The sequence below is a fragment of the Odocoileus virginianus genome, chromosome 6, assembly GCF_023699985.2.
Source record: "Odocoileus virginianus isolate 20LAN1187 ecotype Illinois chromosome 6, Ovbor_1.2, whole genome shotgun sequence".
NCBI classification, from domain to species: Eukaryota; Metazoa; Chordata; class Mammalia; order Artiodactyla; family Cervidae; genus Odocoileus; species Odocoileus virginianus.
The window spans coordinates 11,952,426-11,965,219 of NC_069679.1; the positions used below are offsets into that span (position 1 = coordinate 11,952,426).

General features: G+C 37.8%; 1 protein-coding gene across 12 annotated transcripts in view; it reads right to left on the reverse strand.

The window, feature by feature from the left end:
- The window catches only part of MYO9A (myosin IXA), a 240,889-nt gene that overhangs the window by 24,951 nt on the left and 203,144 nt on the right, over positions 1-12,794 (reverse strand). For 9 of the 12 annotated variants that reach the window (XM_070468755.1, XM_070468761.1, XM_070468760.1 and 6 more), the window contains 6 exons: positions 12,270-12,462; positions 10,613-10,741; positions 9,562-9,667; positions 8,684-8,815; positions 7,698-7,821; positions 6,336-6,389 (listed from right to left, as the gene is read on the reverse strand). In XM_070468755.1, the coding sequence (XP_070324856.1) occupies positions 6,336-6,389; positions 7,698-7,821; positions 8,684-8,815; positions 9,562-9,667; positions 10,613-10,741; positions 12,270-12,462 (738 nt within the window). The remainder of the gene's footprint in view (positions 1-6,335; positions 6,390-7,697; positions 7,822-8,683; positions 8,816-9,561; positions 9,668-10,612; positions 10,742-12,269; positions 12,463-12,794) is intronic. The other 3 variants (XM_070468764.1, XM_070468763.1, XM_070468758.1) reach the window with 1 other exon arrangement.

Below are 12,794 nucleotides of genomic sequence, written 5' to 3' on the forward strand. Positions count from 1 at the left end.
ACCAGCACCAAGCACTAGTGCCTAAAACACAGGTGAAGTGTTATACTTTAGTTAAAAAAAAAGAATAAGAATAAATGAAGTTGAATCAAAGAGTAGGGGGACAGATCTCATCTTGCAGAAAAGGATAAGAAGGAAGTGTCTAAAGTGTTGTCTAAAAAGAGAAGTATCTCTGAAGAAACATACTGAAGGTAATCTCATTTTTACTTAGTAAAGTTTAAACATATTAAATGGATTTACAATACTGAAATGAATCATGTTTTAGCTCTATAAAAATCTTCTTAATAAAAGAAATACTAAACTGTGAATACCTTAGGATTGTCATAACTTTACTAAACATACATAAGGAAAAAGTTCAAGGGAGATACAAGTATTCTAAAATACTAACATAAAATTGTGATTTTCTTCTTGCTTTTTGCACTTTACCCTACTGTTCAAATTCTTTCACAAACAACATGAAACACTTAAGTCAATGTGTCTTCTATGTAGAAACACAAGATCTTAGGTTTATCAAATGCCTAATTTTAAGATATCATATATTATAAGAGAAAAAACAATTTTAGTGACTTGAAAATGCTAAATATAAAATAGTTTATCTTTCAAGTTTGGTGAGAAATTAGAAAACTGTTTCTTTAAAAGCATTAAGTGTGATACAAAAGTATAATACTTTTATTATATTACGTAATGCTCTAAATTCTCCAAGCCAGGTTTCAACAAAATGTGAACTGTGAACTTCCAGATGTTCAAGCTGGGTTTGGAAAAGGCAGAGGAGCCAGAGATCAAATTGCCAACACCTGTTGGATCACAGAAAAAGCAAGAGAGTTCCAGAAGAACATTTACTTCTGCTTTACTGACTACATGAAAGCCTTTGACTGTGGATTACAACAAAATTTGGAAAATCTCTTAAAGAGATGGGAATACCAGACCACCTCACCTGCCTCCTGAGAAATCTGTATGCAGGTCAAGAAACAAGAATAGGACATGGAACAACTGACTGGTTCCAAATTGGGAAAGGAGTACATCAAGGCTGTATATTGTCACCCTGCTTATTTAACTTATCATGTGGAATGCTGGGCTGGATGAAGCACAAGCTGGAATCAAGACTGCTGGGTGAAATATCAATAACCTCAGATATGCAGATGACACCACCATTATGGCAGAAAATGAAGAGGAACTAAAGAGCCTCTCGATGAAAGTGAAAGAGGAGAGTGAAAAAGTTGGCTTAAAACTCAACATCCAAAAAACTAAGATCATGGCATTCGGTCCCATCACTCCATGGCAAATAGATGGGGAAACAATGGAAACAGTGAGAGACTTTATTTTCCTGGGCTCCAAAATCACTGCAGATGGTGACTGCAGCCATGAAATTAAAAGGTGCTTTCTCCTTGGGAGAAAAGCTATGACCAACCTAGACAGTGTATTAAAAAGCAGAGACATTACTTCGCTGAAAAGGTCTGTTCTGGTCAAAGCTATGGTTTTTCCAGTAGTCATGTATGAATGTGAGAGTTGGACAACACAGAAAGCTGAGTGCTGAAGAACTGATGCTTTTGAACTGTGTTGGAGAAGACTCTTGAGAGTCCCTTGGACTGCAAGGAAATCAAACCAGTCAACCCTAAAGGAAATCAGTCCTGAATATTCATCGGAAGGACTGATGCTGAAGCTGAAACTTCAATACTTTGGCTACCTGATGTGAAGAACCGACTCACTGGTAGAGACCCTGATGCTGGGAAAGATTGAAGGCGGGAGGAGAAGGGGATGACAGAGAATGAGATGGCTGGATGGCATCACCGACTCAATGGACATTAGTTTGAGCAAGCTCCGGGAGTTGGTGATAGACAGGGAAGCCTGGTGTGCTGCAGTCCATGGGATCGCAAAGAGTTGGACATGACTGAGCGACTGAACTGAATTATACAAAAGAGCTATATCAAGCTTCAAATATGAATTTACAAAAAAAGGAGATACAAGAATGAAATGAGACTATTTAACAATCAATTTTTAGAATGCAAATTGTAGATCTTGCAGCAAAAAAAAAAAAAAAAAATGCATAGAGAGCCACCATCACTCATTCTTGTCTAATATTCCTTACTTTCTATTCTCTAAACACTCAACGCCCCTGGATCACTCTACTGTTTTTAAATCTTCATCTTCTCTTCTCTCACATATAATCCTATCATGCCAAGATCATGCAATTCTTATATTTCCTTACTCCATAACTTTGGCCTTTTATTCCACAAACCTAATCAAGTTTCTTGAAAAGCACCCTTGCCAGATATTACTGTGGTTCTTCCACTCCTATAGAATTCTATCTAAAAGAATTCCCTACATAATCTTTTTTCCTGTTTGTCCACATCTGAGAGAATAAGACAATTTCAAGGCTTCAAAAGAGATGCTCCTTTCACAATACACACAAAAAAGCACAAACACTGTTCTCCTCTTGCCTACTTTGCCGAAGAGGTCCTGGGCCAAATTCTCCTCAGCACAGGTGCTGCATGCTTCCTGCATGCAGATCTTCAAGTCCTGCCTCTTGCCTATACCATCATGATCTCTGAAAGAGGGTTCCAGAGGAATAGAAAGAGCAAGGGTATTCTGGTTGTGGTGTTATCTAACAGTGACACTAAACATTCTTATCACAAGAAAAAAATTGTTAACTATATGTGGTGATAAATCTTAACTAAACTTTTTGTGATAATCACTTCACAATATATATTAATACATATATCAAATCATTATGTGCTACATCTAAAACTAATACAATGTTATATAGCAATTATATCCTAAAAAAAAAAAAGATTAACACTACAAAAATACCTTCTGGTCAGTACCAGAAACAGTAAGAACAGTTCTATATTCTCAGAAAATCTTCATTCTGTGGATCTAATTCTTATTATGTCAAGTCACCTGAATGTGAAGAGCAGACTCAGAAACCATGCACTAACATAAGGAAACGACAGGAACCCTTGCCAGAGTCAAGTCCACCCCTGAATATCTTCTTCCTTTGGAGCTCTTCAAAGCTGCCACATTTCAACTGATTCTTAACTTTTCAATTACTAATACTTAACTTTTGGAAGGGCATTTCTTGCTTCACTTGGTGTAGTCAATTGCAAAGTTTACCCCTGCAGATCCACACTGATATACAGAATTGCAGGTATGCCTATTTCTAACAGAGACATGCAGGCAAGTTCTTCAGAAAGCCTAGATGATGCAAAATTCACAAGCACTGCCACAACTATGAGTGCAGGAAGAAAACCCTGAAGATTTAAGAGCAATTTTAAAATTCCAAAATAAGTACATAAAATAGCAACTGGTACTATTTAAAAAAACTAGAATGTTGTTTTTAAAATGCCTTTTTTAGAACTCCTATTAAACTAGACCCATTATGAAGAAAGTACTCTACAGTTAAAAGTTTTAGAAGTGATACACATTATATCCCAAACTTTGTTTGGTTGTGAAAACTTCTGTAACATCTTTCAACAGGATAATTTGTGAGGAGGTTTGACAGATTAGTAAACCTTATTTAAAATTCTATTCTTCATATTAATTAGCTTAAATAATATTAAATCAATACTTATGCTTAGAATTATAATATAAATAAGTTACAAAAACACCTAATTTGTTATATAAGAGACATAACTGGATAGACTGTGAGCACATTATATTCTGAAATCCTAGTATGGGAACAGCCTAGCTTATACTACACAAATCTAATTACATGGAAAGTACATGGTAGCAGAAAATTCAAAATGGAATGATTTTGAAATCATTTTGAATGATCAGGATTCAACCTATTTTAGTGAAGGCACATATGATTGTCTGTATGTAAGTCAAGAGTCTCCTAACTGATAAAGGCTGCTCATCTTGCCCATCTCTAATCCTTTCTTCTTTAAAATGCTACCAGTTGTTTTTCAAAAAGAATTGATGGTAATGTTCCCCTACTTCAAAACCTTTCTATAGATCCCAAGAGCTTCAAAATCGAAGAATTCAAAATTCTTAATGCTGCGAATCTGGTTTCAGTCTAACTTTCCAAATTCTTCTGCCACATCCACACAACCTGCCCAACTCTAGCTATACAAGGTAGTCATATCTGTTTAGTGCTTCTCTGCCTCTGGAATTGTCATTCCCCTTTCTCCTCTCCATTTGTTAAATTACTACTCATCTTTCAACACCCAACCCAAATGACTTTTCACATTAGCAATAACATACAAATTCACTTCATTCCACTCAAGAAAAGTCACTACTGTATTTAACTATAGAATAGCAACTTTTCCACCTATGAAGACATGAATACTACTGACTTTGATTAGTTTATTTGTAGAGAATATTCTAAAAATCACTTCTTTCTCCTAGATTCAGTTCTTAGATTCGATCCCTTAGTTGCTTAACGAATACCAAATACATACTAGACATAGTCTTGATCTTATGTCTGGGCCCAACACCTGTTCTTCAGCTAGATGCATATGCAATAGGATGCATATGCAAGTGGGAGTCTTCCTCAAGTTCCAAAATTGTGCCTAAGGTCAAAAGCTGAGGATAATTAAATACCTCTTCTTGTAGTTTTAAGGAGCCAACAATAGCTAGCACCAGTTTCTCCTCTTAGGGCTTACTGAGAGTTCCATTTTCTTTAAACCAACACTGTCATCAATATTCTAACACCTTTCCTTCCATATAATATCTAAAAAGGCTTTGAAAAAAAGAGGCGTTATTGAACTTTGAGTGGAACATAATGCTTATGAAAGGAGGATACTCTCTCTCCTCTTATAGCAAAAAAGCAGTGTCATAACTGAATCAAAAAGGTAAGAACTCAAGTTTGAAGTCTTCTTAAAGAAAGGCAGACTGGTATTTCATTCTCTGTTTGGGTGTCTGTATAGGCAAAAGACTTACTGATTTACAAGTCTATAATATGCTTAGGGGAAAAGAGAAGTCGGGAGAGAGTGTGTGCAAAGTGTCACACAGGAAGGCAGGCAAGACTATCATCCACCTTCAGTTCTTAGGAACCAAGGGGTGTGAAAAATATAACCTTTTCCCCAGTGTGCCTGCAGGCCCTAGAACTGGCCATGGGAGGTAGATCTGACTGGGTAAGGCAAAAAAAAAAAAGCCACACATATCAGAGACACATGGTATGAAGGACATCAATCAGAAGATATAGCCAAATCTTGCAAGGGATTGCCAATGCCTATGGAAATAGGATAGACTTCAGCTCACTGTCAGCACAGTCAGCACATCTTCATTTAGCCCGTCTACAATGAACTTCAATAGTAGTGCTGAACAACCAAGAAGACTTGGCACATCATGTAGAATTCTGCCTCCCCTATCACTCCTCCTAGTTTCAACACCAGAGGGAAAAAGAAGCACAGGAAAGAGGGAAGGCAGACGCGTGTGACCTAAAGTTTTCAGACCCAGATTAAGGTCTATTCTACCCTGAGAAAAAGTGATAAGAGTACTGGATCAAGCCTGTGACTGATGTTATAATATGAAGAGAACTTAAGTCTTAAATAATACACTGCAACTAGAACATTTAAAAATTACAGAAAAAGTGACAAGACATGTTAAGGTACTTGATACATCCAGTAGGAAAGGGGATTTTGATATGGCAGGGTTGGAAGGCAGTTACTAGATAAAAAGCAAAACTGATTTATATTTATATCCCAGCAAATTGAGATCTTCAACAAACTGGTTACACAAAGATGGGCAGTCTCTGAAATTAGTTTCCATATATACTGGTGTTCCATCTCTTCATTCTTTTGTTGCATGTGTGAAATTTTGGTATGAGCTCTACAATACTATTATTATTTAAGTCTAGAACCAATCCATCAACAGGCTCACTACTACTGGCAGCTCTGTCTAAAAAATACTAAGTAGATAAAAAGTCATACTTCTGCCTCTAGGAAGACAACAAAGTCACAGAGAAGAATGGGTAAATAAGCATTTCTAATGATGGAGGATGATAAAAACAGTAATAGGTTTTTTAAGTAGTAAGGGAGGAGACTGATGAGAACACAGCTCATAGAGCAGAAATTTATTTGACACCTCATTGCTTTCAATGTTCACCTTTCAATAATCACACCAAAGAAGAAATCCACAAAGAGGTTTATCTGACAAAGAGGTAAAACCAGAATATTATAAATGGACATTGTTCAAAACATGGTACAGAGGAAAGAAAAGATCCTAAAGAAAGAGAGTAAGAGAAAAGCACGTGAAGGCTGAACAGGAAGTGGGACCTGAACTGGGGCTGCACATGGAGGGTGAACAGGCATGGATGACAGACAGAGCAGAACAACTGCTGGATGCGTGAGAGACAATCATGTGAAGTGGCTGTGACACGTTACACAATTAATACATACCGAGACTGAACTGCGGGTAATGCTCATAAATCTAACTGCAATTAGTACAGGTTTCTGGATTAGGAAGGACATGAAAAGGAAAGCAGAAGGTTAGAATGTACATGTCATTGCCCCATTAAAGAGGTTTAATCTCTCAATGGAATGAATATATCCGTCTTCTGCAGCATCAGCAAAAAAGCACAGCTTGTCTACCTGCTTTGAAAAGTAGATTTACCGTAAAAAGTCTCTTCCTTTCTTCCTTGGATAGGTACTGCTAACTTGGGTGTCTAAGAACTGAGTCCTTAAAAATTCACACTACAAAAAGGGTTTCACTTTTAAATGGGGTTTCTGTTTTCATTTGCTGGGGAGAAAATTTAGAATGTGTTTTGTGATGAGCTTTATTGAATACCTTTACCACCTAGAAAAATTGTGTTTATGTTTGTTTTTAGAGAACACCCTTCACTAACTTAATCAAGACATTTGTTGGGCACTTGTCCTGTGCCAGGCAGTTTAACAGTAAAGGAAGAAACAGAGTTACTTTAATGCTAATCTAAGGATAAAACTATGAAGTACAGTGGAAAGTATTGCTGGGCCCCTGCGAAAGCATGGGCTTGATGATGGGGAAGCTTGCTTCCCTTTAGAGATTTACTGGGGATCTGAATGGGTGTTCACTAATACAGTTTTGTTTTACAATTCAGGGGAAGGGTAGTAAATGGGCAATAATTAAACTTAAATGCAGCAGTAAGTTTCCAGTTACTTAGACCCTATTGATTATGGATCAATGTGAAATGGAGTTATTTACATCTAGGTCACTGGTTACAAAGGAAGATATTAAACAGAACAGTGGCCAAATGGAAGAAATAAATTATCATTTTTGTAAGGCTTTTCTTCAAAATCTAGCAAATATTTGATAACAGCAGATCCATAATGGGATTCTGTAACGTATGAACCACATTCTTGTAAGCGATTAAGTTGTCTACATCCCCGAAGTACTGGCAGGACCACCAAAAGTGACACGGTTAAGGATGGGAACAGATGGTAGAAGGAAGTAGAGCCCAAAGTTAGGGTGGGTCAAGTTTTCATAGAAAGAACAGGAAAAGAAAACAGGGCAACTTATTAAACCACCAACATTTTATCCAAATACTTGATTTATAAAATTCTTCATATTTAATTGAATATATTCTGCATATAAAACTAAAAAGAGGTAAAGGATCAAACATGAGGCGTAACATCATACTCTGAGATAAGGTGATTTTTTTTTTTTTCCACTTGCTCCATGTGAAAAAGAACTGGAGAATAATTTCTCTCCACACATAATAATGTGCACTGAAAATCCAAGGAAGTCTCCCACTTTCCCCTGTGATTTTATGTCCTGCATCTTACCATTGATCTACGAATCAGTGATAGCCTGGTCTTTGCTTTATTCTCAGCAAATTCCAGGCTACTAATGTCTTTGAGACGAGCCTTATATTTATTCATTTGTTCCACAACAATAAGCTCCACACAGCTGAAACAAAAGGAAAGAGAGAAAACTGTTAAGAGCTGAAGTAAACCAAATACATTTTATCAGTCACAGACTACTTTTCAGCTAAGTGTGGTGGAGAGTTGGAGGATAAGAGAAAAATCAACATCCCTTAATTTATGAGCTCAGAGACGGGGTTTATAATGGTGGTTCACAACTTCAGCCGCACTTCAGTACCCATCCGAGGAACAGTTCTAAGTCCCGACACCTAGGTCATACCCCAGACCAATTCAATCAGACTCTCTGGGACTGGGACACAAGCCCTAGGCCTTTCTGGGGGAAAGCTCCTTCTGCAGGAAAGGTTAAGAATCAGCACTCTAGAAGGAAATCGGAGATCCATGAAAAAAAGGCCAAGGTGAAATACAGGAATACTGAAGTACTAAGACCAAAGAGATACAGAGCCACAAGACTACAGTTAGACTGGATTATAGGAAAACACAAAGTATATGTAAATTGGTAAAATGAGATTTTAAAATACATTTGGAAACTATAAACAAATCTAAAGAAAAGTCAAATTTAAAAAATAAGAGCTTTCAAAACAAATGATGCTTCCTACATAGAATCTAAAGGAATTTTTCATATTCAGCATAAAAAAGACCAATGGTGCCTAGCAATCTTATTAAAAACATATGAACTTAAGAAATCATTCACTAAGGGAATTCCCTGGTGGTCCAGTAGTTAGGACTTTGCACTTCCACTGCAGCATGGCTGTGTTCAATTCCTGGCCAGGGAACTAAGATTCTTGCAAGTTGAATGGCGCAGCCAAAATAAAAAAGAATAAATCATTCATTCTGTTTGACTCATAAGTCTGTGGGGGTATTGCAGAGGTGATAGTGACTGGCCTTACGTGGTGGTCTTACTGATGTCCTGCACACTTTGCAGTGGGTCGATGGTGTCAGGGCAGCGGAGAATGCAGGGTGCAAACACAATGGCCAAAGCATTAGCAGACATTCGATTAGTGTCTTCCTGTAGAGCAATCCTAAGGAATAAAAAACTCAAGTGAAACTGGGATAAAAAAGGAAAACTGCAGGGAGATAGAAGCGATGAGAGAAAGACAAATGACATCAGCTGCATAGGACTGGAAGGATATTATCAGTTGAGACACTGTGGAATTTTCCCAGAGCCGTTCCCTTGCCTCTGGGAAGCGTAATTTCACTCTGTTCCTTCCCTGAAGTAACTGAGGTCAGCAGATAGCTGACCAAGGGAAATTTGTGACTCACTGTCCCAGGTCACCATTACTAGATGAACATGTCTAAAGAATGCAGAGTACAGACCTTCAGGCATTTTCAGACAGTAGTAAAAGATATTTACCCAAAGAGAAAGATAGCTTTCTTCCCCAATATCAACACTCAGGAGAACACAGACTGCCCCTGAAGTCTCTTTGGTCAGTCAATTCCTAAGCTCCATATGACCCCACCACCTCCTATGAATTAGGCTATGTCAATAAGCACACATCTTCTCTAGTTCAAGAGTTAAGACATCTAGCTAGGCTACACAGTGCCCCCATAAGACTGAATGGTTACATGGCTCATTAGGGCAGAGAAGCACCTGCCACGCAGTCCAACTCCATGGAGAATTTCTCCTTCAAGGAATCATAACCACCTGTGCAAGTCATCGACTTTATTAATAACAAAAAAAATCAGTTTTTCATATGAAGGAACCCTTCATTTATTTAAAAATAATCCAAGAGAAAATGTCAAGCATTCCTTTGTTTCTTGAAGTTACCTGACCAGATGAAAGATGAGGCGTTCCAGTGTATTGAGATGAGTTCGGGAGAGCTGGTCAATGACAGAGTATACACCACGGATTGTCTCTTTCCTCTCCTGAAGGCCTGAAAACAGTAAGAGTGGCAATTAAGACTGAATACCTTCTCTTATATACTACATCTTCCTTCTGGACAGATACTGGGTACAGCTGACTTTTAAGAGTTTTAGCCACACCTGTATAGCAGAAGAAAACTCACGAGTTAACACTAATCTCCCTCTGCTTGAGTTCTGTACTCACTAAGCAGTCTCCTGAGTTTTAATTTAGATCCGAGTAACTCTTAATTACAGCAAGGGGCAAGAGATACCCCAGTTTTTCATTTTGTGGCAAACCAATTCCCCATTAAAATTAATCAATTGCTATATAAGTTATCTGTTGTTGATGTTCAGTCATTGAGTTGTGTCCAACTCTTTGCAACCCCATGAACTGCACCATGCCAGGCTTCCCTGTTATTCACTATCTCCTAAAGTTTGTTCAAACTCATGTCCATTGAGTTGGTGATGCCATCCAACCATCTCATCCTCTGCTGCCCTCTTCTCCTTTTGCTTTCAACCTAAGCTGTAAATCAGTCTTAAGGGAATTTGAGGAGCCATGCCTTGGGGCCTAAATGAATACTTCTAGATGGGCCTTCATCAAAATCCTACGTATCTGTAGCACTGAAAAACTAAACTAACATGTTAGGTATGGCACAGAATAGATAGCCAGCGTTACACTGAGTTCTTGCTTAGATTCACAATTTAATTTGTTTACAATCCTAGTCTTTCAACCTCTTTGTGAGAAGCAACTAAGTGACTTGCTCAGAAAGTTTTTAGGACACTGATATTTTAATGGGTCTCTAAGAAAGGCAACATTTGAATAGGTGAGAATTCAATGGCAGTTTTATATTGACTGTATTACTTTTGAATCTATATGAACTTAAGCCAGTTGAGAGAATGGCTAAACAATCTAATATGAAGACAGCATTTCTTTCCCAAGTGTAGCCCTTCCCTGAACCCAGGAAACCTGTGCTTACCCATAGCTCGAAGAAATTCCTCATAGAGTTCAAAGGTCATGAGTGGATTGGGTAAATCACGAAGCCATTGTTTGAATACACTCGCAATGACATGTATGTTATAGTCATCGAGGTTTACATTCTCAGCATCTGTTCAGAGATAAAGAGTTAGATAAGAAAGCCAAAATATGCAGAGGGTCAAATAATGCACTTTAGAAACTATCATGACCAAAAGATGTCTTTACATTCTCAAACTATTAATATCATCTGCAATCTAATTCCATGCTTTGGAACAGTGTTCCTCTTGTGGTAAAGGTACAGCTTTTGTCTCTTTTTTGAACTGTTGTGGACTGATAGATGTGTAAAATAAAAGATCACATGTTTTCATGTCAAGGCACTATTAAACTGCTATCAAAGTTTCTAAAGGCTTGCTCTCAATTTCTGTACTTCTCTTTCTGTAGCCTGGCCTGTGACCACCCTTTTAGTAGTGATGTTTTAGATGACCAATAGAAGAAAGGCCTAAAAGACATCTTCTACAAGTCAGACTGATTTTAAGTGATTCTTAGAGATCAAAGGACAGTGATAACTGAGCTTATGAAATGTGAAGAAAATCTTGACTGTGCTTCATTTAAAAACCCTCTAGGGTTATACATGAAATGACTGGGGTGATATAGGATGAATGGGGCCTTTGGGTAGACTCTTAGTCACATAGAGACAAGGGTTGCACCTATAAGTGATTCAAAAAGATCTATTCCTGGGAATTCTTGGGACAGAGGAGCCTGGTGGGCTGCCGTCTATGGAGTCGCACAGAGTCGGACATGACTGAAGCGACTTAGCAGCTGCAGCAGCCAGTGGTTAGGACTCCATGCTTTCAGCCGAGGGCCCAGGTTCAATCCCTGCTCAGGGAATTAAGATCCCACAAGCTGTGCAGTGCAGCAAAAAAAAAAAAAAAAAGTATCCCTTTTCAATAATGATAAAGAGCAGAAGTTGAACACAAAGCCAAAGTCAAACCCTTGCATATGTTCCAGAACTGAGGCTACAGCTCTACACAGACACATATTCAAACCGCTAATTATCAATTTAAATAACTATGTCGTCAATGTAAGAAGGCAAGAATATACACCAGAAAGACATCACTTGGAGTCAGAGTAACAGAGACTAACAGGCAACAGTTTAGATTATGGGTTAAATGCCAGCTTTGTCACTTATTGGTGGTAAATCAGTGGGCAAGATCCTCGATAAGCCTCAATTTCTTCATCTGTAAACAGGGAAAATAATCACTGTTTGTGAACATCAGTACAAAGATTTGTTGTGAAGGTTAATACAAAAACATCAGTAGATTGCCCGGCATCTTATCAATAGCTCATTAATTTTTCTAAACCTAAGTTTTCTTCTTTGTAAATTAAAGATATGATCTTACCAGACTGCTAAAAAGATTGAGATCTGTCTGAAATATCTAATAATGCCTTGTACAAATGATACTTAAGGTATAGTTTGCTGAATGGACCATAAAAAGAAAGCAACAAATGATTAAAAAAAAAAAAAAAAACAAGCACCACAGAAAAGACTGCATTTTTCTGGCTTCAAGGAAAGGATCAACATGTAATAAAAACTAACAGCATAAGATGACCTACTTAAATAAGAGTATTTGGTCTTGATTTAGAGGGCACTATCTTACCTGTATCTAGACCTTGTCGAAGCTCCTTGATTTTATTAGTTGAACCAGACTTTCGATAAATACCTTCTGTGTACAGTCCATGCATTTCAATGTAGTTTATGAGCTTTTCCACCACCAAAGGAACAGTTCGGTCTTCACTGGTCAAACGGGATAATTCAACCCCAAATTGTCGAGAGGACAGCTCTGGATCATACTACATGGAAGATAATTTTTGACTGCAAATACATTCAAATACCTTCAAATATATTTATCCAATTCTTTAAAAGTAACTATTTTTTCTTTTCCTCAAGTTTTACAAGCAAAATTACGAGAGTTGGGAGGCAAGGGAATTCTTGTTAATGCTGAGAATATAAAGAAGTGAGAAGTTCATTTCAATCCTCTTCCACTTGGAATCTGCCCCCCACCCCACCCTCCCCACCCCGCCAAATAATTGGGAAGAATGAAGGCAGTGGCTACAGGTTACTGCTTCCCTTTCCTTTAAAAAAAATCTCTTCATGTAAAGATGGGCTGTGGGCAAAGGAGAAA